The sequence below is a fragment of the Oryctolagus cuniculus genome, chromosome 5, assembly GCF_964237555.1.
Source record: "Oryctolagus cuniculus chromosome 5, mOryCun1.1, whole genome shotgun sequence".
Classification (NCBI taxonomy): Eukaryota; Metazoa; Chordata; class Mammalia; order Lagomorpha; family Leporidae; genus Oryctolagus; species Oryctolagus cuniculus.
The window spans coordinates 113,066,670-113,089,657 of NC_091436.1; the positions used below are offsets into that span (position 1 = coordinate 113,066,670).

Genomic DNA, 22,988 nt, shown 5'->3' on the forward strand with positions numbered 1-22,988 from the left:
ACACATAAGTTTGTTATACTTGAGTAGTAACAGAAAGTAAAAGAATAAGTCAAGATCACTGTATAAAAATTAAGTGTTTTAAAAATTGCCTTGCTTGTGTTGACACAAATACCTGTTTTACCCATGATTACTACAGCGTTTCCGCTTCCAGACTTTCATTCAATGATCAATCGTTAGCATAATGTTGCTCTTTACATAAATACCATTTTTGTAAGCTCACTGTCTAAATATTTACTACTGTAGGCAATTACCAGATTTTTTGATCATCAAGAGTGACTTCATCCTTTAGAATCAGTGCTACAATTGGAAAGCTCAAGAAATTTAAGAGTGTGCAATGCAGAACTGTTGGACTAGTCCATCACAAATAGAATCTTTAGATTCTGTACTTTCTGTGCACATGTGTATGTATCTTTTTGCAGACACATCACCTTTAACATCATCAGGGTGAAATCAGGCAAAGAACGCTTTTTTTTTTTTATTTTGACAGACAGAGTGGACAGTGAGAGAGAGAGACAGAAAGGTCTTCCTTTGCCGTTGGTTCACCCTCCAATGGCTGCCACGGCCGGCGCACCGCGCTGATCTGATGGCAGGAGCCAGGTACTTATCCTGGTCTCCCATGGGGTGCAGGGCCCAAGCACTTGGGCCATCCTCCACTGCACTCCCTGGCCACAGCAGAGAGCTGGCCTGGAAGAGGGGCAACCGGGACAGAATCCAGCACCCCGACCGGGACTAGAACCCGGTGTGCCAGCCCTGCAAGGCAGAGGATTAGCCTAGTGAGCTGCGGTGCCGGTCGCAAAGAACTCTTAACACCATATCCAAATTGCCTTTGATGGACTTGTTTTGTGAATGATCTGAGTATCAGAATAGAAACACATAGACATAGCCAAATGCTAATATTCATCTCTCATGACTTTTTTTTTGAAAAATAACTTAATTTTGTTCTAGATAGAGGTTGGCTACTTGAAAAATCCAGTTGCATATCCAGAATCTTGGGTCAGAACTGCAGAACCCTGGCCTTGTCTGTGAATTAAATCTGTAGCCAAAAAACAGCCAGTGTAACTGCTGGCATAAAAGGCCTTAGAAATGAGCAGATATCATTTTTATAATTTGAAAATGGTGCCAAAAATATGGTCATTAAACTGTGGGTCTTAGATAGCTGGACATGATGTTTTATACACATATGTATTTCAAAACAGAAAATTTTGCTGTTTTTGTAATTAAAATTTAATTCTTGAAAATATGGTCTTCCCAGGTCTTCCAGAAAGAGCTGGGGAAGAGGACCAGCAGTGTGCAGGCCCTGAAGCGCTCTGCCCGAGAGCTCATAGAAGGCAGTCGGGACGACTCCTCCTGGGTCAAGGTGCAGATGCAGGAGCTGAGCACGCGCTGGGAGACGGTGTGTGCGCTTTCCATATCAAAGCAGACGCGACTGGAAGCAGCCCTGCGTCAGGTAACCATCACGGCAGTGATAGCTGGGTGTAATGGGAAAGGTATTGAAAGTTCCCCAAGAACTGGTCCAGTAAAACACCATGAAGTTCCTCATTTTTCAACCAGGACAGTCTTGGAGAAGGAAATGCACATAACATCATTGCCTCCGTCCTTCCCCGCCGCCTCCCCAAGAGTTGAACTTAACTCGCAGAAGGAGAGGTTTCTTATCCTCACATAGAAGCACTGCTTGAGTCATTTTTTTGCAGCTTGAAAGTATCGTGGTGTGCCATTCCTCCACAGTCGACTTGAGGCAGTGGAGAGTTACTCTTCTTAGGAGCCTTTTGATACATCCACAGTGTCCTCACATCTGTAAAACGCAGCACCCTGTATTTTTATCTTATTTATGGGGGTTAATGCATATAATTGTAATTTAAGACTGATTTTTTCATTGAGGGGAGGAATCTAATGTGCGGTTCTGTCAATCTTACTGATGGACATATCTGGAATCTTCTTTGTTGTGCGTGTGTGCACACATGTGCATGTGTGTGTGTGAACTGATAGGCAGAGGAGTTCCACTCGGTGGTGCATGCCCTCTTGGAGTGGCTGGCTGAGGCGGAGCAAACCCTGCGCTTCCATGGTGTTCTCCCAGACGATGAGGATGCCCTCAGGACTCTCATTGATCAGCATAAAGTGAGTAGTATATGCTCAGGCTGACTTGCCCCAAGTGGTGGAGTTGGAAGCATACCAGGGGATTCCAATTCAATCCCATCGAGGTGGCATGTACCAATGCCATCTCACTGTTCCAGGTGATCAGTTTCAGTTCACAGTTGGTCATGGTGAAGGGACTGGGAGTCAAAGGGAGCACATAGACAAGTCTAGTACCTGCTAACGCTAACTGATGGAGTAAATAAAGGGGAGAGTGATCCAACATGGGAAGTGAGATACTCAGCAGACTCATAGAATGGCAGATGTCCTAAATAGCACTCTGGCCTCAGAATCAGCCCTAAAGGCATTGGCTGAAAAGCTCATGAGAGTATTTCAGGCATGGAAAGCCAAGACACTCTGGCAAAAGATCTCTGCGAGTGAGATCCCAGTGGAAAGAACAGGTCTTCAAAGAAGGAGGTACCTTTCTCTGAAGGGAGGAGAGAATCTCCACTTTGACTATGACCTTGTCTAAACAAGATAAGAATCGGAGAACTCAGAGGGCTTCCATAGCCTTGGAAACTCATGACTGGTGCATAGGGAGATTACTGATGCCATAGACAGGAGTGTCAATTGGTAAAGTCAACAACAGGAGTCACTGTGCACTTACTCCTCATGTAGGATCTCTATCCTTAATGTGCTGTACATTGAGATTTAATGCTATAACGAGTACTCAAACAATATATTTCACTTTGTGTTTCTATGGGGGTGCAAACTGTTGAAATCCTTACTTAATGCATACTAAACTGATCCTCTGTAAAAAAAAAAAAAAAAAGAAAGAAAGAAATTATCAATTCCCAACTTGACTCTCACTGGGATTAAACATGACAATAGGTCTTCTCTGATTTCATCATCATTTAAAAAAATCATCTATTATTTTTCACTTTATGTTTCTGTGTGGGAGCAAACTGTTGAAATCCTTACTTAATGTATACTAAGCTGATCTTCTGTATATTAAGATAATCGAAAATGAATCTTGATGTGAATGGAAGGGGAGAGGGAGTAGGAAAGGGGAGGGTTGTGGGTGGGAGGGACGGTATGGGGGGAAAGCCATTGTAATCCATAAGTCGTACTTTGGAAATTTATATGCATTAAATAAAAGTTTAAAAAAAAATGCTAACTAGAAGTTTATACAAAAAAAAAAAAATAAAAAAAAAATAAAAATCAAGAAAGTAAACAAAATAGACTCAGGGTTGCAAATATACCCTGCATGCATATTCTCCCCACCCCCAGAAGTGGTTAAACATCTGTTCTGAGAATGGCTCTGTGTTTTACTTTCTAACCTACATGTGTCCCTCTGTACCTGCACATTGGCAAGTGTAGCTGTCTTTTTATGTTTTTTTTTTTTTCTTAGAAAAGATGGGTATTCTACAATTAGTCATTCTGATTTCTATCTCTATGAAGCCATTAGTAGTTTTCAGGGAGTTTTTGCATTTTATGTGGATTTTAAAACATATCCTTAACAATATGTTTGACCTTTATATAGTTATTCTGCTATTACTGTAAATTATTAACTTTGACATTTGCATTTTTAAAAGATTTATTTATTTGAAAGTCAGAGTTACAGAGAGACAGAGGAAGAGAATGTTCCATCTGCCAGTTCACTTCCCAAATGGTCACAGTGGCCAGAGGTGGGCCAGGATGAAGCCAGGAGCCAGGAGCTTCTTCTGGATCTCCCATGTGGGTGCAGGGGCCCAAGTACCTAGTCTATCATCCTTTGCTGCTTTCCTAGGAGCAGTAGTAGGGAGCTGGATTAGAAGTAGGGAAGATGGGACTCAAACCAGTACCCATGTGGGATGCTGGTATCCCAGGCACCAGCTTTACCCACTATACCACAGTGCTGGCCCCTAACTATTTTTTTTGTTTAAGATTTATTTATTTATTTGAAAGGCAGAGTTGCAGAGAGGCAGAGGCAGAGATAGGTCTTCCATCTGCTGATTCACTCCCCAGATGGCTGCAATGACTGGAGCTGGGCTGATCTGAAGCCAGGAGCCTGGAGCTTCCTCTGAGTCTCCCGCAAGAGTGCAGGGGCCCAAGGACCTGTGTCATCCTCCATTTTCCTCCCAAGCCACAGCAGAGAGCTGGATCAAAAGTAGAGCAGCCAGGACTTGAACCAGTGCCCATATGGGACTCGAACTCAAACCAGCCGGGATTCAAACGGGTGCTGGCTTCACCTCCTATGCCACCGTGCCAGCCCCTAACTTTGACCTTTGTAATAAACACAAGCAAATAATTTAATCACTCAACCTAAAAATTTTATTTTTAAGTTTCTGGAACTTCTTTTAAAAAGAAATAATTTATTTACTTATTTATTTGAAAGGCAAAGTTACAGAGGAGGAGAGAGAGGGAGATTCCATCCATTTTTTTCACTCCCTAAATGGCCACAACAGACCAGGCTGAAAGCAGGAGCTGAAACTCCACCTGTGTGTCCCATGTCGGTGGCAGGAACCCAAGTACTTGAGCCATTATCTGCTGCCTCTCTGGTGATTAACAGGGGCTTGGGTCAGAAGCAGAGTAGCCAGGACTAGAGCTGGTAGTCCTGTATGGGATGGGGCACCCCAAGTGACAACTTAACCCACTGTTTTTAATCAATAGTCTGTTTTTTTATCAAGAATCTGTTTAAATTCTTTTAGAAGTAAACTGAAGTATAAAGTATAGATTTTAAAAATGAATTCTGGGTGCCGGTGCTGTGGAGTAACGGGTAAAGCCACCGCTTGCAGTGCCGGCATCCCATATCGGCGCTGGTTCTAGTCCCGGCTGCTCTACTTCCGATCCAGCTCTCTGCTATGGCCTGGGAAAGCAGTAGAAGATGGCCTGAGTCCTTGGGCCCCTGCACCCATGTGGGAGACCTGGAGGAAGCTCCTGGCTCCTGGCTTCGGATTGGCGCATCTCCGGCTGTTGCAGCCATCTGGGGAGAGAACCAGTAGATGGGGGAAGACTTCTTTCTCTCTCTCTCTGCCTCTCCTTCTCTCTCGTGTAACTCTGACTTTCAAGTAAATAAAAAAATCTTTTTAAAAAAAGTATCGGCCGGCGCCGCGGCTCACTAGGCTAATCCTCCACCTAGCGGCGCCGGCACACCGGATTCTAGTCCCGGTCGGGGCGCCGGATTCTGTCCCGGTTGCCCCTCTTCCAGGCCAGCTCTCTGCTGTGGCCAGGGAGTGCAGTGGAGGATGACCCAGGTGCTTGGGCCCTGCACCCCATGGGAGACCAGGAAAAGCACCTGGCTCCTGGCTCCTGCCATCGGATCAGTGCGGTGCACCGGCCGCAGCGCGCTGGCCGCGGCGGCCATTGGAGGGTGAACCAATGGCAAAGGAAGACCTTTCTCTCTGTCTCTCTCTCTCACTGTCCACTCTGCCTGTCAAAAAATAAAAATAAATAAATAAATAAATAAAAAGTATCCTACATTAAAAAAAGAATTCTTTAAGTATATGTACTCTTGAATAACTATCCAAGTAAAGATTTATCCAGAATTTTCAATTCAACATCTTTCCTATGGCAAGACATGGATCTTGGAAAGACTTTTATGAGAGTGGTCCAGATAACTCTTAACTGATGTTTTTAAACCTTTGACTTAAAAATTGGAAATTTACAGTTCTAATGTTCAATATAGTATTGATGTCAGCACTTCCTATTAACTTTAAAGGATATTTTTAATACCACTGAATAACCTTGTCTTTCAAGGTGAAGGTAGACATATTAACTCTAATGTATTGTATAGATGACATCACCATAGAGACTTATTCAAATGCATGGCATCTCTCAGACATGCGTGGCCTAATGTGTAGCAGTGAATAATTATCTTGTCATTAATGAAAGTAGGCAAGCATGGATAGCATTAGAGGAATAGAATGCTTCATATACCATTTAAATTTGAAGCCTGAATTATAATAGGAAAATCATGTCAAATTAATCATTTTGTATCTAGTTCAGTATTTTGAAAATCTAATTTTTATTTTGTTGCCATGGGCTGACCATCAGCCAGCTCTGTGTTCCATTGACAAAAGCCCACAGTACACATCTAAAGCCCTCTAGAAAGTAGCCTACTTGTGGTATCAGCACTCTCACCACAGCGCCTGGGAACCCCGGGAGGCAAGTATCTTCAGCAGAAGAGTAATTTGTACAATGAACTGTTCTTAAAAGCACAGGATTACCCATAATTTTATAAACGGCTTCCTAGTAACAGTGTTTTACCATAACATTTCTCATTCATTTCCTCTGCTTCCCTTTATATGTTCATTCACCAGTTGTAGAGAAACAGGATATTTAATTGAATTTCTTAGCACCAGGATTAGTTCTTATTGTAATCCAGTTTCTAAAAATAGCAGGCTTTCCCATGTAGGTACAAACCACTGAGGTAACACGCACACTAGACTAGAAGAGCACAGAATGAGGTGAGGAGTTGATGGTCCAGTCCACCATCACCCTTGGCTCTTCTTGGTGTAAGAGTGATTACCAGTACATAGCTGTGCACTGTGTATCATGATGATCAGTGGTGGACCGCATACACAGTGGTAGACATAAGATGATATGCTAGCCGGCGCCGCGGCTCACTAGGCTAATCCTCCATCTTGCGGTGCCGGCACACCGGGTTCTAGTCCCAGTCGGGGCGCCGGATTCTGTCCCAGTTGCCCCTCTTCCAGGCCAGCTCTCTGCTGTGGCCAGGGAGTGCAGTGGAGGATGGCCCAAGTCCTTGGGCCCTGCACCCATGGGAGACCAGGATAAGTACCTGGCTCCTGCCATCGGATCAGCGCAGCGCGCCGGCCGCGGCGGCCATTGGAGGGTGAACCAACAGCAAAGGAAGACCTTTCTCTCTGTCTTTCTCTCTCACTGTCCACTCTGCCTGTCAAAAATAAATAAATAAATAAATAAATAAATAAATAAATAAATAAATAAATAAAAAAGATGATATGCTTAGTCATGTTGTAGCCGTCGTGTTTGCATCAGTAGGCTCTGTGATGTTCACACAACAGTTGTGCTGTGCAATGATGCATCTCCCATCCCTGTAGTGGAACACACTTGACTTTGCATGATCCCTACTACATGTCCTCTGGGGACCCACAGGTGTCATTAACCCAAGTTTGCTCTTCTAGAACACTTTGTTTTTATGCTTTCATCTAAGGGGATACTTTGGTATTTCTCTTCCCCATCCCCAAACATGCATAGTTCCTTGCCCAGCCTTCTGTCTTCATTGATACTTTGTACATATTTCCTATCTTTCCCGGTACAGTTAAAACTATTTTAATTACTAACCTCATTGACTTATTTGTTCAAACTTCTAATCAATATTGCTTCTATCTCTGACAATACTGTCTGTCTCATTCCTACTCTCCATTAATAATACCATATATTCAAAATGAAAGTTATTTTTCTGTAACTTGCCTTTTTTTTAAAAAAGGATTTATTTATTTGAAAGAGAGAGATGGACAGACAGAAGGGGGAAACAGAGACAGAGGGAGAACTTCCATCTGCTGGTTCACTCCCCAAATAACTGCAATGGCCAGCGTTGAGCCAGGCTGAGGCCAGGAGCCCGGAGTTTTATCTAGTTTCCTACATGGGAGGCAGGGGCCCAAGCACTTGGGCCACCTTCTACTGCTTCCAGGCACATTAGCAAGGAGCTGGATCAGAAGTGCAGCAGCAAAGACATGAGCCAGCTGCCCTCATGGGATGCCAGCGACTCAGGCAGTGGCTTTACCCACTGCACCACAATGCTGGCCCTATAATTTATTTCTTAAAGCATGAAATTTTATCCTATTTTTGTATTTTGAAATATGTATCAGAAAGTGCTTTGTTGCTCATTTAACTGACAGTTCAGATGAACGTTGCCAGCGTTACGTTTTCAGTCAGTGCCAACACCTGATTGAAGTCTTTGCTTCTGCTGTAGGAATTCATGAAGAAACTGGAAGAGAAAAGAGCTGAACTAAATAAAGCCACCAACATGGGCGATGCTGTTTTGGCCATCTGCCACCCTGACTCCATCACCACCATCAAGCACTGGATAACCATCATCCGGGCCAGGTTTGAGGAGGTCAGTGTGTCTGCTTCACAACTGTGGGAAAATAAGGCCTCTACTTAGAACATATTTCTGAAAATACGCTTCTTCTTTGTTTTACTAGTCTTTTGCAATTTACTTTTCTTTAAAAAGTAAAAGGAATTTTGCCGTTATGTTGCTGAAATGTTAGAAGGCTGTTATTTGGTTCGTGGCAAAACTTCTTTCCCATAAACATATTGCATCTGTTTAATAATAGTATTTCAGAGAAATGTGTACTTATAGAATGAATTTCTATACATAAAATGAATTAATTCTCTATTTAAGATCTTATCTTTTTAGTTTGTACTCATAGAGTAAGCATACGTGGTCTTCAGAGAATCCTTATTTGGACTTTCATTAAAATGCCAAAGGAGGTGTGAGTGATTGGCATCTTTAAACTTTCTCAGATGACAAACATGATAGAGGACTTTCATAGCTTCCTCAAGCTGAATCTTGGTACCATTAATAGAATCTAGAAAGATTGGAAGCATCATGGGTCTAGTCCACAATGATCCCAGTTTATATTTAACATTTGTGTAGTTGGAAGAAACTTAGACAAATTTTGGTTTGTCCAACAGGTGCTTGCCTGGGCAAAGCAACATCAGCAGAGATTAGCAAGTGCTCTGGCTGGGCTCATTGCTAAACAGGAACTGTTGGAAGCTTTGCTGGCTTGGTTGCAATGGGCAGAAACTACACTTACTGATAAGGATAAAGAAGTCATCCCCCAGGAGATTGAAGAGGTGAAAGCCCTCATTGCAGAACACCAGGTAAAGTAAATTTAATCCCAGTCCCTGTTAATCATTGTCTCAGGTATTTTTTCTTCCACTGCTATAGTTCTCAAATGATTGCTTTGTGTTGGGTACCTTTATATCCTCAAACATATTCCTCAGCTTCTATACTTCTTGGTTTCTAAATCTGCCATTTCCTTAACACTTCCCTGTTGAGTCACCCACTGTGTTATTTGCAAAATAATTTTTATTGCCTCTGTGAAGTTACACTCATGTGGCTCTATCTCACCTTGACTGCTGTATTATCTCTCCCTGTCTCTGTATAGCTCTTCTTACTCCTGTACTTTATCCTTTGTTTCACTCCTTCTTCTGATTATCTCACCCCATCCCCATGGCTTCCACTGGTAACTTATTTTAATTAATTCTCTGTGTTTGCATTCTAATCTGTATCCCAAGTTGACCATTGGTACTCCAAACCCATCTTATCAAAAAGGAGATGCATTGTCTTTCTCAGAAAAATTACTTGTCCTGTGCATGCTACATTTTTTAAACTCTAAAATGATGAGCATCATGCTCATTCTGGTTTATCAGTCTGCATATTAGCCTGTTTAATATGCATTTACATTGAGAGATTAAGTATCCGCCAAGCTGGTTAAACAATTAAGATTGCCATTATTATATTTTAATGATACACTGTGTTATCTATGTCCATAATGACCCGACATGTCTCAGATCATGTTGTCTGTGATCAGAGGTATTAAAATGGTAAGAGTTCTTCAGTGTGGTCTTCATTCCTGAAATGTGTTACTTCTCTTGTCATTTTTTCCTGCTTCTCTTTCTCCCCATTATTTTTCACCACTGTCTGCCATTCCTCAGCCTTTGCTACACATTCTGTGTATAGGGATCAATAACAACAGTCAGCTTAAGGAGATATGAAAAATGATGACAAAACAGTCAAACCCTTTCCATGTAAACATAATAACCATTAACCTAACTTTGCCATACAGTAGAGTCAAAGTCACTTACTTGTAAGTTTTTGATATATTTTCATGTAACATGGTGTATGATATCCCTGTATATGAAGATTATCTTAAGTATTTCAATGATGTAGGTGAAATGTGCCACTGAACAGTCCGAGAGAGTGCCCAGCTGTTCTGTATGAGACAGATGTTTCCTAAGGTTCTTTGGGAAGAGTGTGGAGGTTTGTCCTTGGTTGGGGCATAGACGAGTTATATCATTTACACAGCTGTGCACTGCTGGTCTTCACGCTGAAATAAGTCCTTTTAGTTTCTAATTTTAAGTCACTCTCTTTGCAGCTATAATATTTAACATTCTTCCAAAATTAATTAATACTAAATTATGGTGGTTCAGACCCCCACCCCACCACCACCGATCTAAAATGTGATGCTTTATTCTTCTGCAGGAATAATAGCATGATCATTTTATCATTTTGCTTTTAGTTCATTTCAAAAGAGGATTTTCTCTGGGCAGACTCTCTTTTAACCAACATCATATTTTTTCCCCATTTCAGACCTTCATGGAAGAAATGACCAGAAAACAGCCCGATGTTGATAAAGTTACCAAGACCTACAAGAGGAGAGCAGCTGATCCTTCCTCCTTACAGTCCCATATTCCAGTCTTGGATAAGGGGCGAGCAGGAAGTAAGCAGTGCCGTTTCTTTCAGACAAAGATTGTTAAATGAGGAGGCCAGTCTCCTTTTATTTTGAGTTACTGTTTAAAATGTGGGAGTGATTGGTGATTCTGCATTTGAGCTCTATCATAAAAACATTTCTTGAGAGATTAAGTGGGCTCAAGTTTTATAGCTACTTGTTGAAAAAATTAAAAAGTTATATCCAGGTTTCTGTATTTACTTTTGTTATTTTGAAGGGTGTCTTTTTAATTAGCAAGAAGAAACTGGAAAAAAAATTTGTAACAAGAGCACCATTTTCTTTAAATAGTTTATTTTTCCTCCTAATATATAAATAATATTAACGCTGAACATAACAAAAATGTCATAATGTGGATAAACTGACCCAATTTTTCATAGCTGTTACCTGTGTTCATGTGACTTCAGGCTGTATTTACTGTCTATGGGGGTTTCTTAACCCAACAAAATGAGTATAAGTACATGATAATAGCTTGGAGAAGACTTAAAAGAAGTACACTTTAAATTGTACATTTTGTGTATTCCTGAATGGTTCCTTAATTTAAAAAAAAGTGAGGTCAGAGCTGTCATAATTACTGTATTTCCCAGGGAGACAAGGTAACATCAGAGTCAGACTCTCTGATTGGCCCTGCCACTCGCCAGCTGGGAAGCGTTAAGTCCGGATGAGTCACTTAGACTCCTGGGTTTCAGTTTCCTCTGCCGTAGAAGGGGATCATTTTGACTTCGTTGGATTGTGGGGAGAGTTAAGGGAGCTACTGCCTAGGAAGTGCTCAGCATACCTCCAGTTATGTAGTTAAATGCCCAGTGAATGTCAGCTGTTGACACGAATCACAGCTGGCACACCAGCATTTTGTGTCTGTAGACCACTAGTTTCTCTAGGACATATGTGATAGTTGTTTTGTAAAGTTACAGAAACTCATGTGAAACAGCCAGAAAGGGTAGGAGAACTTTAGTATGGCAGTGAACTTGAATATGAGCCTATGCACAGGCAGCACACAATCTCAGTGGAAAAGAGGCTGGGGTGAAAGATAAGGTCCAGTAAGCCTTCCACATTTGATTAGGATTTGGAAAGCATCTTGCTGACTCCAGTGATGGGCCAGTGTCTCTTCCCTTCCAGCCTTCTACTTAAAAAGCTCGGTTTGCCATGACTGATTCTGAGCTATCTCTCTCTGCCCTGGGAGATTTCTTTCATCTTCTCTTAACAGGGAGAATGATCACAGCCCACCTCATGGTCATTGAAACAGCATGGATTGGAAGCTGGAAAGTGTTAGCGTAAATTTATTGAGAGCTTTCCATTACTGAAGTACTTCTGCTGAGATGCTTCTCTATATGAAGAGTGTGTGATCATTCCTTTTAAGAAACCAGATTCAGATCATCATAGTATATGTACCTTCTCAATAAGGATATTATTACTTGTGATATCCACTAAGTCAATTTGGCCTCAGCTAGAAACAGAAATGGTGAAGGCTTAACATGTATCAGAACCCTGGAAACTCTGCCACCCTAACTACAGCTGTGTTTCAACAGGAAAACGTTTCCCAGCATCAAGCCTGTATCCCTCTGGATCTCAGACACAAATTGAAACCAAGAATCCCAGGGTAAACTTACTGGTGAGCAAATGGCAGCAAGTCTGGCTCCTGGCGTTGGAAAGGAGGAGGAAGCTCAATGACGCCTTGGACAGGCTGGAGGAGGTCAGGAAACTCATGTGCTCATTGTGATTGTCATTTTCTCTCATTCATCAAAACACACTGCAGAAATATGGATTATTTTTTACTTTTCTGAGAATTGATAAGCAGACTCTTGTTGCTTGAGTATGTTTTACTTCCAAAATGCTTACCACAAATACACATATTTTGTGAAAAACTGATACCTGGGATTTGGATTTAGGGGATCAATAAATTTTTTTAAAAATTCTATGTTTGAACAATCAGAAAGTGACTCCTTAAGAAAAAAAATCTCACATATTTGCTGATAATATTATTTGGCAAGCATATTCATCTATCATTCAGAACTTTTAATTGTGTATGTTCTGTGACCTGAGTTTTAGCTTCTGAAACTGGGCAATTTTTAAAAGTCTAAGGGAGTCACAAGATAGTGAAAAAGGGAAGAGGGTGTAGGCTTACTGTATGTGCTGTTGAGCTGGGCCTGCCATCACGGATGAGCATAAGACGCGTGGTGGTCCTTTGTAGCTTTAGTGTTAGAAATTTTATGAAATCTTGTCTTTCACAACACAATGGACGCAACTGGAGAGCATTATGCTTAGTGAAATAAGTCCCCAAAAGACAAATATCATGTTTTCCCTGATTTGTGGTAACTAGTATACAGAGTACAAAAAAAAGTATGGTGTTTGAGTGAAAGTAACATTTTAAGATTTGATTATTCTTTGTAGCCCTTGTCTGTACTCCTAAGGAACAGTGGTTTTTCTACTTACTACTTGTTGAATTCTTTAATTAGTGGAGGTTTAAGCTTGTGAGTATAAAGTAAACTGAAAGTATGTCATTGTAAAATTTAAAAGAAAAATAAGAAAAGAAGGAAGAAGGAGTGTGGGAGGAAGGTTAGGAGGATAGAGTGGGAAGTAGCATTATGCCCTTAAACCTGTATGAATGACATACATGAGATTTGTTCCCTTTATATAAATTTAAAAAGTTAAAACCAACAGAAAAAAATGTTCAGTTTCTGTCTTGAGGTATTTTATTTGTAAATAAAAGTCAATGATGTTAGTGAAATAAGTTTTACAGGAAAAAAAAAAGTGGTTTTGAGTCCCCTTTGCAAGATCTTACATTTCTTTGAAATAGGAATAATATATATATTACCTAGATGAATTTATTCAAATAGTATAAGATGTACTGTGAGCACAGCATTAACCTCCAGCAAAATGCTTTTACCCCTTTCAGCTGAGGGAATTTGCTAACTTTGATTTTGATATCTGGCGTAAAAAATACATGCGGTGGATGAATCATAAGAAATCTCGAGTGATGGACTTCTTCAGGAGAATTGATAAAGATCAGGATGGGAAAATAACCCGACAGGAATTTATTGATGGAATTCTTTCCTCAAGTAAGTCCCATATAAGGTACTGTAAGTGGTGTAGCTTGTTTGTTTGTTTTAAAGATTTATTTATTTGAAAGGCAGAGTTACGCAGAGGCAGAGAGAGAGAGGTCTTCCATATGCTGATTCACATCCCAGATGGCCGCAATAGCCAGAGCCAGGAGCCGGGAGCTTCTTCCAGATCTCCCTCACAGGTGCAGGGGCCCAAGGACTTGGGCCATCTTCTACTGCTTTCCCAGGCTATAGCAGAGAGCTGGATTGGACATGAAGCAGGAGGGACAAGAACTGGCGCCCATATGGGATGCCAGCACTGCAGGCAGTGGCTTTACCTGCTGTGCTGAGTGGTGTAATTTTTTAAAGAGCATGGGCATAGTTTAAAATTGTTAAGACCATTAAGTTTATGTACTACTATAGCATTACCATTAAAGTTGACTTGGAAGTCACCACTCTTTTAAAAAGTGTCAGTAAAATGCATGTCTCTGGATCAGATACACTTATGAATCATCTGACAGATACATTCTTTCACTCCACTGAAGCTGTGAGCTGTGTTCCCATTCATATAATTCAGAGAGTAATATTTGATTCTTAAGTTTTTTACGTTACCTAGCATGTAATAATAAGTCACTAAATGCAAGTCCTTTTTTTTTTTCATTCTAATTCATATTCTCATCTAACATGGTCATTAAGAGGATATTACAACCCTATATATATTCTTAAATTGTTATCTTCTTGTTATATGTTTCAATCATTTGTATGTGTTGACCTAACAAATGATATTAGATATCATTCTTTTTTAAAAGAAGATTTGTTTTGTTTATTTGAAGGGCAGAGTTACATAATGGGAGAGAGAGGGGGGGGGAGAGAGAGAGATCTTCTATCTTCTGGCTCACTTTCCAATGGCTGTAACAGCCAGGGCTGGTCCAAGCCAAAGCCAGAAGCCAGGAGCCAGGAGCTTCATCCCCATATGAGTATAGGGGCCCAAAGACTTGGGCCATCTTCTACTGCCTTCCCAGGTGCATTACCAGGGAGCTGGATTGTAAGTAGAGCAGCCAGGCCTTGAACTGGTGCCCATATTGGATGCTGGCATCACAGGCAGTGGCTTAACCCATTATACCACAATGCCAGCCCCTAGATGTCATTCTTAAAGTAAATTCTATATTCATTAATCCTCACCTAGAGTAGTAGTGGAGCCACATAAAATTGCTGATTTTAAAAGGTTTTCAAGCTACAAAACCAGCATTTTCATGTGCTTTACCCTAGTAGCAATTAAAGATAAATTGAAACATATATATATAGCAGTTCCTTTTTATGATTCAAATTAGGTTTGTTTGGTTTTAATTTGAGAGATGAGATGGGAGGAGCTCACAGAGAGAGAGAGAGAGAGAGAGAGAGAGAGAGAACCCATCCGTTGATTTACCACTCTCTATCCCCCACCCCCATGTGCCTGCAATGGCTAGGACTGGGTAGAGTCAAAGCTGGGATCTGGGAAATCAATCTAGATTTCCCATATGGGTGGCAGGGACCCTTGGAACCATCACCTGTTCCTGCCCAGGGTCTGCATTGGCAGGAAGCTGGAGTCAGGAGCCAGAGCCCAGAATTGAATCCAGGTACTTGATGTGGTGCATGGGCATCTTTACCACTAGGTTAAACACCCAGTGCTAAATTTGTGTTTTTGGAAAGAATTTTAATGTATTTGATATCTCTAGTATTCAGCCAGCCACAGTGAGATCAAAATGTGCCGTCAAGAATGTCTTGGTATCAAATTGACAATTTAACTGCTTACTGTTGTTTCAAAAATCTTAAGAGTTCCCAACAAGTCGCCTGGAGATGAGTGCGGTTGCAGACATCTTTGACAGAGATGGTGACGGATACATCGACTACTATGAGTTTGTAGCAGCCCTCCACCCAAATAAAGATGCATATAAACCCATCACAGATGCTGACAAAATTGAAGATGAGGTATTCACTTTTCTTTTGACTGCCTACAACAGTAATAGTGTGTTCTGCCAGGATGTCATGTGCAATTCATGCAACCATTTCGTTTGTTTCCATGTTTACTTGTTGTGTCAAAGTTTTAAGGATTCCACTCTGTAATATTAACATTAAAGTGAATATTTCATCATTGTTTTTGGCAGGTGACAAGGCAGGTAGCTAAGTGTAAATGTGCAAAACGATTTCAAGTTGAACAGATTGGTGATAACAAATACAGGGTAAGTTTCCAAAGTAACCTTGCAGTTCCTTTAAAGGGTATAAAATCAAATCTGTGTACAATTTCGTCTGCATTGTTTTGTAGGGAATCTATTCTCACCTCAAACATTTGCATTACAACTTCTATAAAGTCTGAGTTTTACATATTAGGACATACTTTTGACAATTATAATCTGCATTTTAATTTCAAGGAGAAAATTACTCACAGGAAAACACACAGATGTCATGTATTTAGGTTGCTGTACATTACTTTATATTTTTTATGGTTAGAGGTAACTTTTCAGATTTCAAACAACAAAGATATTCCAAATCAGATCTACAGTTAAAAATATTGACTCATTTTTATAAATATGAAGAAGCAGTATTTTTTCTAGTTGCGCACTTATTTTTCTTTTATTCAAAAACCTCTATAACTTGGTTCACTTCCCTCAAAACAGAAAAACAATGTGACTTCATCACTCTTTCTCTGATTTTGTTTCTCTCTTTTGGAACATCTCTTTATGTAGTAACTGGACAGGAAATGTGCAGTGTTTCCCTATTAACAATGTGTTACAAATGAAACATTATTTATTTTAGTTTTATATTTCCAAATTGGAAAGTATTTGTCTACATGTTCAAAATCTTAACTTAAATTTGAAATGTAAGATTTCCAAAAAGAATCATAGCAAAACTGCTCTGCTTACTTGGTTTGAAATTGGGACAACAGGGTACCTGCACTTCTCTAACCTAGGTACTATATCCAGAGCCCAGAGTGTGAGAGTGTGAGTGTGTGTGTGTGTGTGTGTGTGTGTGTTCTAGAGTCATACAGATAGTTTCCTGTTGAACTAATTGTGTCTTTCTTCCATTTTTCATTTTTTTTTTATCAGTTCTTCCTGGGAAATCAGGTATAAACCAGTGGAATGTATTCTCAAGTTCCCAATGATTTTTTTTTTCCAATCTTTAATTCATAGTCATTAAAGCTTGCCATGGCCAATCTTTCCCATGCTGTCTCCCTAGCTACTACATTGTTGGTTGGCGTGGTGTTTCTGTCAGCACTCGAAGGGTCCTTCATCAAGGATTCCTTTTTGCCTTGTGTCTCAAATGAGGAGATTACTTTTAAGCAAACCAGATAATGAATTGTAGCACAGTTGGCTACAGTGTTACAAATGCAATTTTCAGTTCCCATGTTTAATAATACTATTAGCATATATTTTATGCCAGTACTCATTGGAACACAAATTTGATTCTCCACACATATCTCTGTAGCCTCATTGGTTTCTAACTATCTAGGACATATGGTACACAGTATCAGAGAAGGATTTGCATCAAAATACTGAGAAGTCTGCATGGCATTTAGCCACAAGTTGCGTGTTCTTTCTAAAGCAGCAGTTTTCCATTTGTTCTAAGTTGTTGATTTAGGGATTTACATCCTTTGAGTAGAAATGTTAACTGGAGCTTTTAAGTGACATCAGTCATTTTGAGGGAAGTTTCTGTGTGGAACTTAGACAAAAATCTCATGCTATCCTGGCAAAATGTTTATATTGATGTCCATGTCAATATAAATTGCCCAGTGGTACTGCAACCTGATCAGAATTTTGAAAGTTAAGACAAGAGGAGTTGTGTTTTCATTGAAACCTGTTCAAGGAGAAGATATTTTTACTGTCTGCTTTTGGAAAGAACCATGCTTTTCTATAGTATTTGACTGTATCAGATTGGATATTACTCTGCCACTCCCTTTTTAAGGTATATTACATCTCAAGTTTCACATTATCCATTAACTCCATTTTTTTTTTTGCAAGCAAATGATTTTCTTAAAATAGAAATACTCAATTACTTTGAGTAGACATTTTTAAGGCTTCCATTGGTTATAATACTAAAATGTTGCTCTTCCATTCTTATATATTTGTATAATGTCTTGTGTTTGTTGAGAACAGAGAAATACTTACCTCAAATGATTTTATTAACTGCAGGACCAAAGAGCAACATTAGTTTGTTTTTTTCCTGTCTCAGAAGTTGGTTATTGGGAAGATGAAGGAAATTCTGCAGACAGTGTTACTTGTCTGGAGAATGTCTTTTTAAGATTAAAATATGTTTTAAAATTTTGTCTAGTAAAGTTGAAAGATTATCTCTCTAAAATATTTTCAGTTATTTCCTTAAAACTTTTATTTGAAACATAATCTTGGACCATAATTATCCGGTTAAATTATCTGGTTCCTTAAGGGTAATTTTCTTTAAATTCCCTCCCTTCCCTTTGCTTATTAGCAGCACCAAATTTGTTCTAACAAAATAAATATTTATTTTGAGTTTTAAATTTTAATTTTCATTTCAGGAACAGATTCAATTACAGAAACATTTAAGTCTCGATACTTAAAATCAGATTTAGAAAAAAGTGATTTTAAAAATTTTGCAACAAAAACCATGGGTTCCTGCTGGTGCATTTCACATGCTTTCTGGGTCCTTCTGAGTTTCAGGATCCTGAATGGGATTTGGTTGGCTTTGTTTTAGGGTTCTCTTCCTGAAATTCAATGTTAAAGCTATGGGAAACTAGCAGTTGGTTTCTACTTAAAGTTTTCTGTTTATCCATAATGAACCCAAACAAATAAATTGTCACAGTCACAGTTGTATCTCACCTGCTTTCAAAAAAAATCTATGTCTATTTAATTGTCTATTCATTTTGCTTTGTTATCTGCTGAGTTGGCAACTGTGCAATTCAGTATGGTGGTTTTCAAAAGTTGAACGTGAGCCTATTAGAAATGATATGAAAGTATAAAATCATTTCTCACAGGTTTTCAAAACAAATCTATGATCAGGAACTACCCACAGTGCAGAAATTTATTCAGGACTTGCTGAATTTATAGCATATCCAAGTAATTGGAGAGCCATTGAAAGGGCAGAAAAAAAGTTTGAATGCTTGCTAGTGTGGACAATTATGGTACAAACAGCTTTGAGAGAAACCCCTTTAGATTTGAAAGCTATTATCAATAATAATATGTCATTGGCTATTCTTAAATAATAGTAATCTAAAATGGCATATTAATCCAGCACTTAACAAATTTATTTATAACTGTGAAATGTTTATTGGTCATACTCATTTACTACTTTATTCTCTCTATGGCAAAACTAGAGAAAATAAAATGAGTTTATAAAATGTTCTCCCACAGATTTCAGTGGAAAACAGTTTTCTTGTAAGAGACAGTTTTTTTGAAGAGGAATCGGAGTTTATTAAATTTTCCTTGGAATCTCATTTTGTATAAGCTCTGGGCTATCAAGCCAGTGCTTATTTTCATGCCTTTGTTTAATTCCTGGAAACATTTTTCAATTACTGCTTTGCTCATGTTGTTCTGTCATAAGAAAGAAAAAAGAATTGTTAGACCAAAGCTTTAATTTTATACTTGATAACCTTTGTAATCTTTTTATTTTTCCAAACTGTTTCCTTTGGGCTAAATCAGCATGCGGCAGTCTAACGCAGATCATTCACAGACCCTTTTTTTTCTAAGAATTTACTAATCGCTAAGCAAGAAATTAAAGTTGGTTGCTTAAGCTACTGCAGATTGCATATTAGTTCCTTTGTCTAGAATGATTGTTGACAATTAGAGGTTCTTTCTTTTTTTCCCTTGCACAGTTTGGAGACTCCCAGCAACTACGGCTGGTTCGGATCCTACGAAGTACTGTGATGGTCCGTGTTGGAGGTGGATGGATGGCACTTGATGAGTTCTTAGTGAAAAATGATCCTTGCAGGGGTAAGGAGACGCTCATTCCAGATATCAACACCATGAAAGGGTACAACGTGTGACGGTCCTTCAGGCAGTTTGTAGGGAAATGCCATTGATCAGTAGTTATTTCAGTGCAAAAAAGGTTAAAGTCCATACAGAGTCTTTTTTTTTTTTTTTTTAATGTCTGTTTTCCATGAAGTCTTTGAAGACGCCTGGTACAGGGCAGAAGTCAGGCATGTATTAAATAGGGAATGTTTCACATTGGTTTGTCAACCTGGAGTTTCCGAAGAATTTGTGGTAGTACTCATGTAAATCATGTTCTCCCTCTCTTTCTTTCTCCTCTCTCTCTTTTACTTCTTATGGAGAAGTATGAGGCCAGTAAGCAGGAAATACTGGCATAGATTTTCCTCTATGAGGTTGTACCATCTGCAGTTTCCCAAAGGAACAATCATAGCCGCTGAAGAAAAGATTTGTTTTATCGGTCATTAAATAGCAAAGTAAGAGGAAAGAAAATTGAGGTAATGAAGACTGCAAATACTGGATAGTAAAAGTTTAAACATCAGAGTTTTTGTGAAATGATGAGGAGATGGGGAAGGCAATACTTAAAAAGTTTAAAAATAGTCACCTGTTAATTTGACTCTTCGAAGCTGCAGATTAGAGCATTAGAAATCTAAACAGAATGCTAAAGTTTTCTCCATATTTACCAAGCCAGGAGCCCTGACTTGGTATTTTATTTTCCTAATTTCAGATCCTGCAGTCAATTTTTGAATTCTTAATTGATTTCAATTACAAGTGGTTGGTTGATTGCGGTTTCTAATTAGGTACCACTTACTCAGTAGGCCCATTTTTCTTTCAAAACAAAGCAAACAGTAAAATGATTACCGTTTTCTTTCACCTGTGAGCTCATTTGAATACATTTTAACAGAAAAACAACAAATGTTTGTGCCAGCACTGCCTGTTTGGCCTACCCAGTGGGAGGCCAGGGCAGTTTCGCTGCTGGTGGCTTGCCTCTGGATACACAGGTCTATTGAAGTCAGCAGGCCTCTTTGCCAAGGCCAGGAGGGATCCTTATGCAACCACAGAGTAACCCTGCTCTCTGTCTACCAAAGACACACCTGGGAGAGGAGTAAAATGAGAACAGAAGCACCTGTTTCATTCTGCTTTGAAAATAGTGCACCTAGGGTAGAATGCAGCTCTGTGCAATGGAGAAAGTGAACTAGATACTCTTCTGTCGCGTTGCTTGGAGACAGTTAGCATGACTGGTAAAGCCTCCAGGAACCTTTTTCTTAGGGAGTCAAACCATTGAGGGCTTCTTTTCTAGATGCAACTTTTCTTATAAAATGTGTGCTAAAGGCTGGATCTGAGCACCCTTTGCATAGTCAACTACTGTACTTGTTTCTTCTTCTGCTAACAGTATTCTTTAACGTGATTGGTATCCTGTGTCATTTTTTCTAGTTCATCATCATGGGAGTAAAATGTTACGTTCGGAATCAAACTCTTCAATTACTACTACTCAGCCTACTATAGGTTGGCAACCCCTCTCTTTGCCTTTCCCTTCTTTCCTTTTTCTCTTTCCTACTTTTACATTCTTGCTTTAATCATTTATTTTAAAATAACATGCTTCATCCACCATGTATGGCTTAATTCATATCCAACTGAGCTGGTGCTTCCAAATTTAAATTCTGAAAATTTGACACACTGCCTGTGTGTTGCACATGCAGGAGTTCTGTAAGTGATGGAACACGTGCTAACACGTTGCTCACTGAGTTCGTGTGGCGTGTTCTCCGTGTGCATATGTGTTTGTGTGCGTGCTGCATCACTGGTTACCTCATGGACCCTTGGGTCTAGTGTTTGTTATTGCATGTTGGTAAAAGCAGTTCTTCAATGCATAAAATAAAAATACTAGCTGCTGTCCTTAAGTGAAAAATCTGGAAGCTTACATGTTGTCATCATGACTAACAAGCCGTCTCTCACTCTGTATAATTCAATTGTTTAATTAATTCCAATGTGAAAATACTGGCATTCTCCTGACCTGAATAGTACATGCAAAAGACACAGTCCCTGCCTTACTGCCTTGTCTTCTCTGTGTGTGGTGAAAGGGTAATGAAACCATGTGGGCATCAGTAGCTGGTGGATTAACAGTATTTTAGCATGAGCTTTCCATTTTCATGGTGACTCTTTTTTTAATAGTGGTTATTCTTGCTGGTGTCTAGTGTTAGAATAAGCACACTTTTTTCTTTCCTCCCCAAACTCACTTGTACCCAAAAGGAATGCATTGGCAAGGAATGCATTTAGCTTTTTGTTATGCTGAGTTGGAGTTGGCATGGCAAAAAGATGCTCTTGAGATTTTCAGCGTGATCTCTGGTGCCAGGTGGTCGTCCTTGCCATCAATGATTGAGTACCCCCTCTTTGTTTTTTTTTCTTTTTTTCATATGTGCCGTCTTGTGTGTGTGTATGTGTGTGTGTGTATGTGTAATCCAGCTAAAGGAAGGACCAACATGGAGCTGCGTGAGAAGTTCATTTTAGCAGACGGCACCAGTCAGGGTATGGCTGCTTTCCGACCCCGGGGCCGAAGATCACGGCCTTCGTCTCGAGGTGCCTCACCCAACAGATCGACCTCTTTGTCCAGCCAGGCTGGTCAGGCAGCCTCCCCACAGGTCCCTGCCACCAGCACACCCAAGGTAAGACTCTGGGATGAACTCTTCTCCTATGCAGTCGAGGGATCTGAATGCTTTAAATGGTTTTGGTCCTTAGCATTTACAGCACTTGTGTCCCTTCTCACAATGTGGGAAATAAAGATTGTTTTCTTTTAAATTTAAGTTTCTGTCTAGTGGCCCATGTGGAGATGATGTATTCAGGGGCTTTGTGATCTTTCAGATTAGTTTTTCTTTTTAAAGCTTCATTCATTTTGTTGTTGTCGTTGTGTTCGTGTGTGATTTGCCATCATATCTTTACATCTGTTTTTGATTATTATTCTGACTGTGAAATGTGTTCCTTTGAATGAATATTTCTTTCTATGGCTTCTTTTTTTTTTCATCTGCTATCCTTTACATTTGATTTGCCATTGTTCCATACAGATCCTCCATCCTTTAACACGCAATTATGGTAAACCATGGTTGACAAACAGCAAAATGTCAACTCCTTGTAAACCAGCAGAGTTCTCAGACTATCCTGTGTCATCTGCAGAGGTATTGTAAGGCCCCAGACTTCAGTCTTAACCACCTTATTTAATTAAAACTGTCACCCACTAACACACCTCACCATCCCTTAACATATGTACTTGTGATGTACTACACCTTTTTATAGATGTCTTCTGAGTAAGTGCCAACCCAGCTGCAAGGGGTTGACTGAAAAGACTGTTGATATCGCCTTGATTATTTGTCACCTTTCCATAGTCATACCTACAAGCCGTATGCCACCTTTGTTTTTCTGGTTCTCACTCCTACTCACAGTAGGTGTCGCACAAGCTCTCAGTTATTTGAATGGGGGAG

General features: G+C 39.7%; 1 protein-coding gene across 41 annotated transcripts in view; it reads left to right on the forward strand.

Moving 5' to 3' along the window:
* The window catches only part of DST (dystonin), a 486,283-nt gene that overhangs the window by 458,938 nt on the left and 4,357 nt on the right, over positions 1-22,988 (forward strand). For 20 of the 41 annotated variants that reach the window (XR_007923259.2, XM_051855540.2, XM_051855553.2 and 17 more), the window contains 14 exons: positions 1,253-1,447; positions 1,987-2,115; positions 8,009-8,152; positions 8,734-8,922; positions 10,415-10,544; positions 12,077-12,240; positions 13,444-13,606; positions 15,402-15,556; positions 15,733-15,807; positions 16,672-16,689; positions 19,407-19,524; positions 20,953-21,024; positions 21,979-22,178; positions 22,575-22,685. Coding sequence is in view for 38 of the 41 variants with exons in the window: in XM_051855540.2 (XP_051711500.1) it covers positions 1,253-1,447; positions 1,987-2,115; positions 8,009-8,152; positions 8,734-8,922; positions 10,415-10,544; positions 12,077-12,240; positions 13,444-13,606; positions 15,402-15,556; positions 15,733-15,807; positions 16,672-16,689; positions 19,407-19,524; positions 20,953-21,024; positions 21,979-22,178; positions 22,575-22,685 (1,863 nt within the window). In the remaining 3 variants the exon portion in view is untranslated. The remainder of the gene's footprint in view (positions 1-1,252; positions 1,448-1,986; positions 2,116-8,008; positions 8,153-8,733; positions 8,923-10,414; positions 10,545-12,076; positions 12,241-13,443; positions 13,607-15,401; positions 15,557-15,732; positions 15,808-16,671; positions 16,690-19,406; positions 19,525-20,952; positions 21,025-21,978; positions 22,179-22,574; positions 22,686-22,988) is intronic. The other 21 variants (XM_051855545.2, XM_051855573.2, XM_051855548.2 and 18 more) reach the window with 6 other exon arrangements.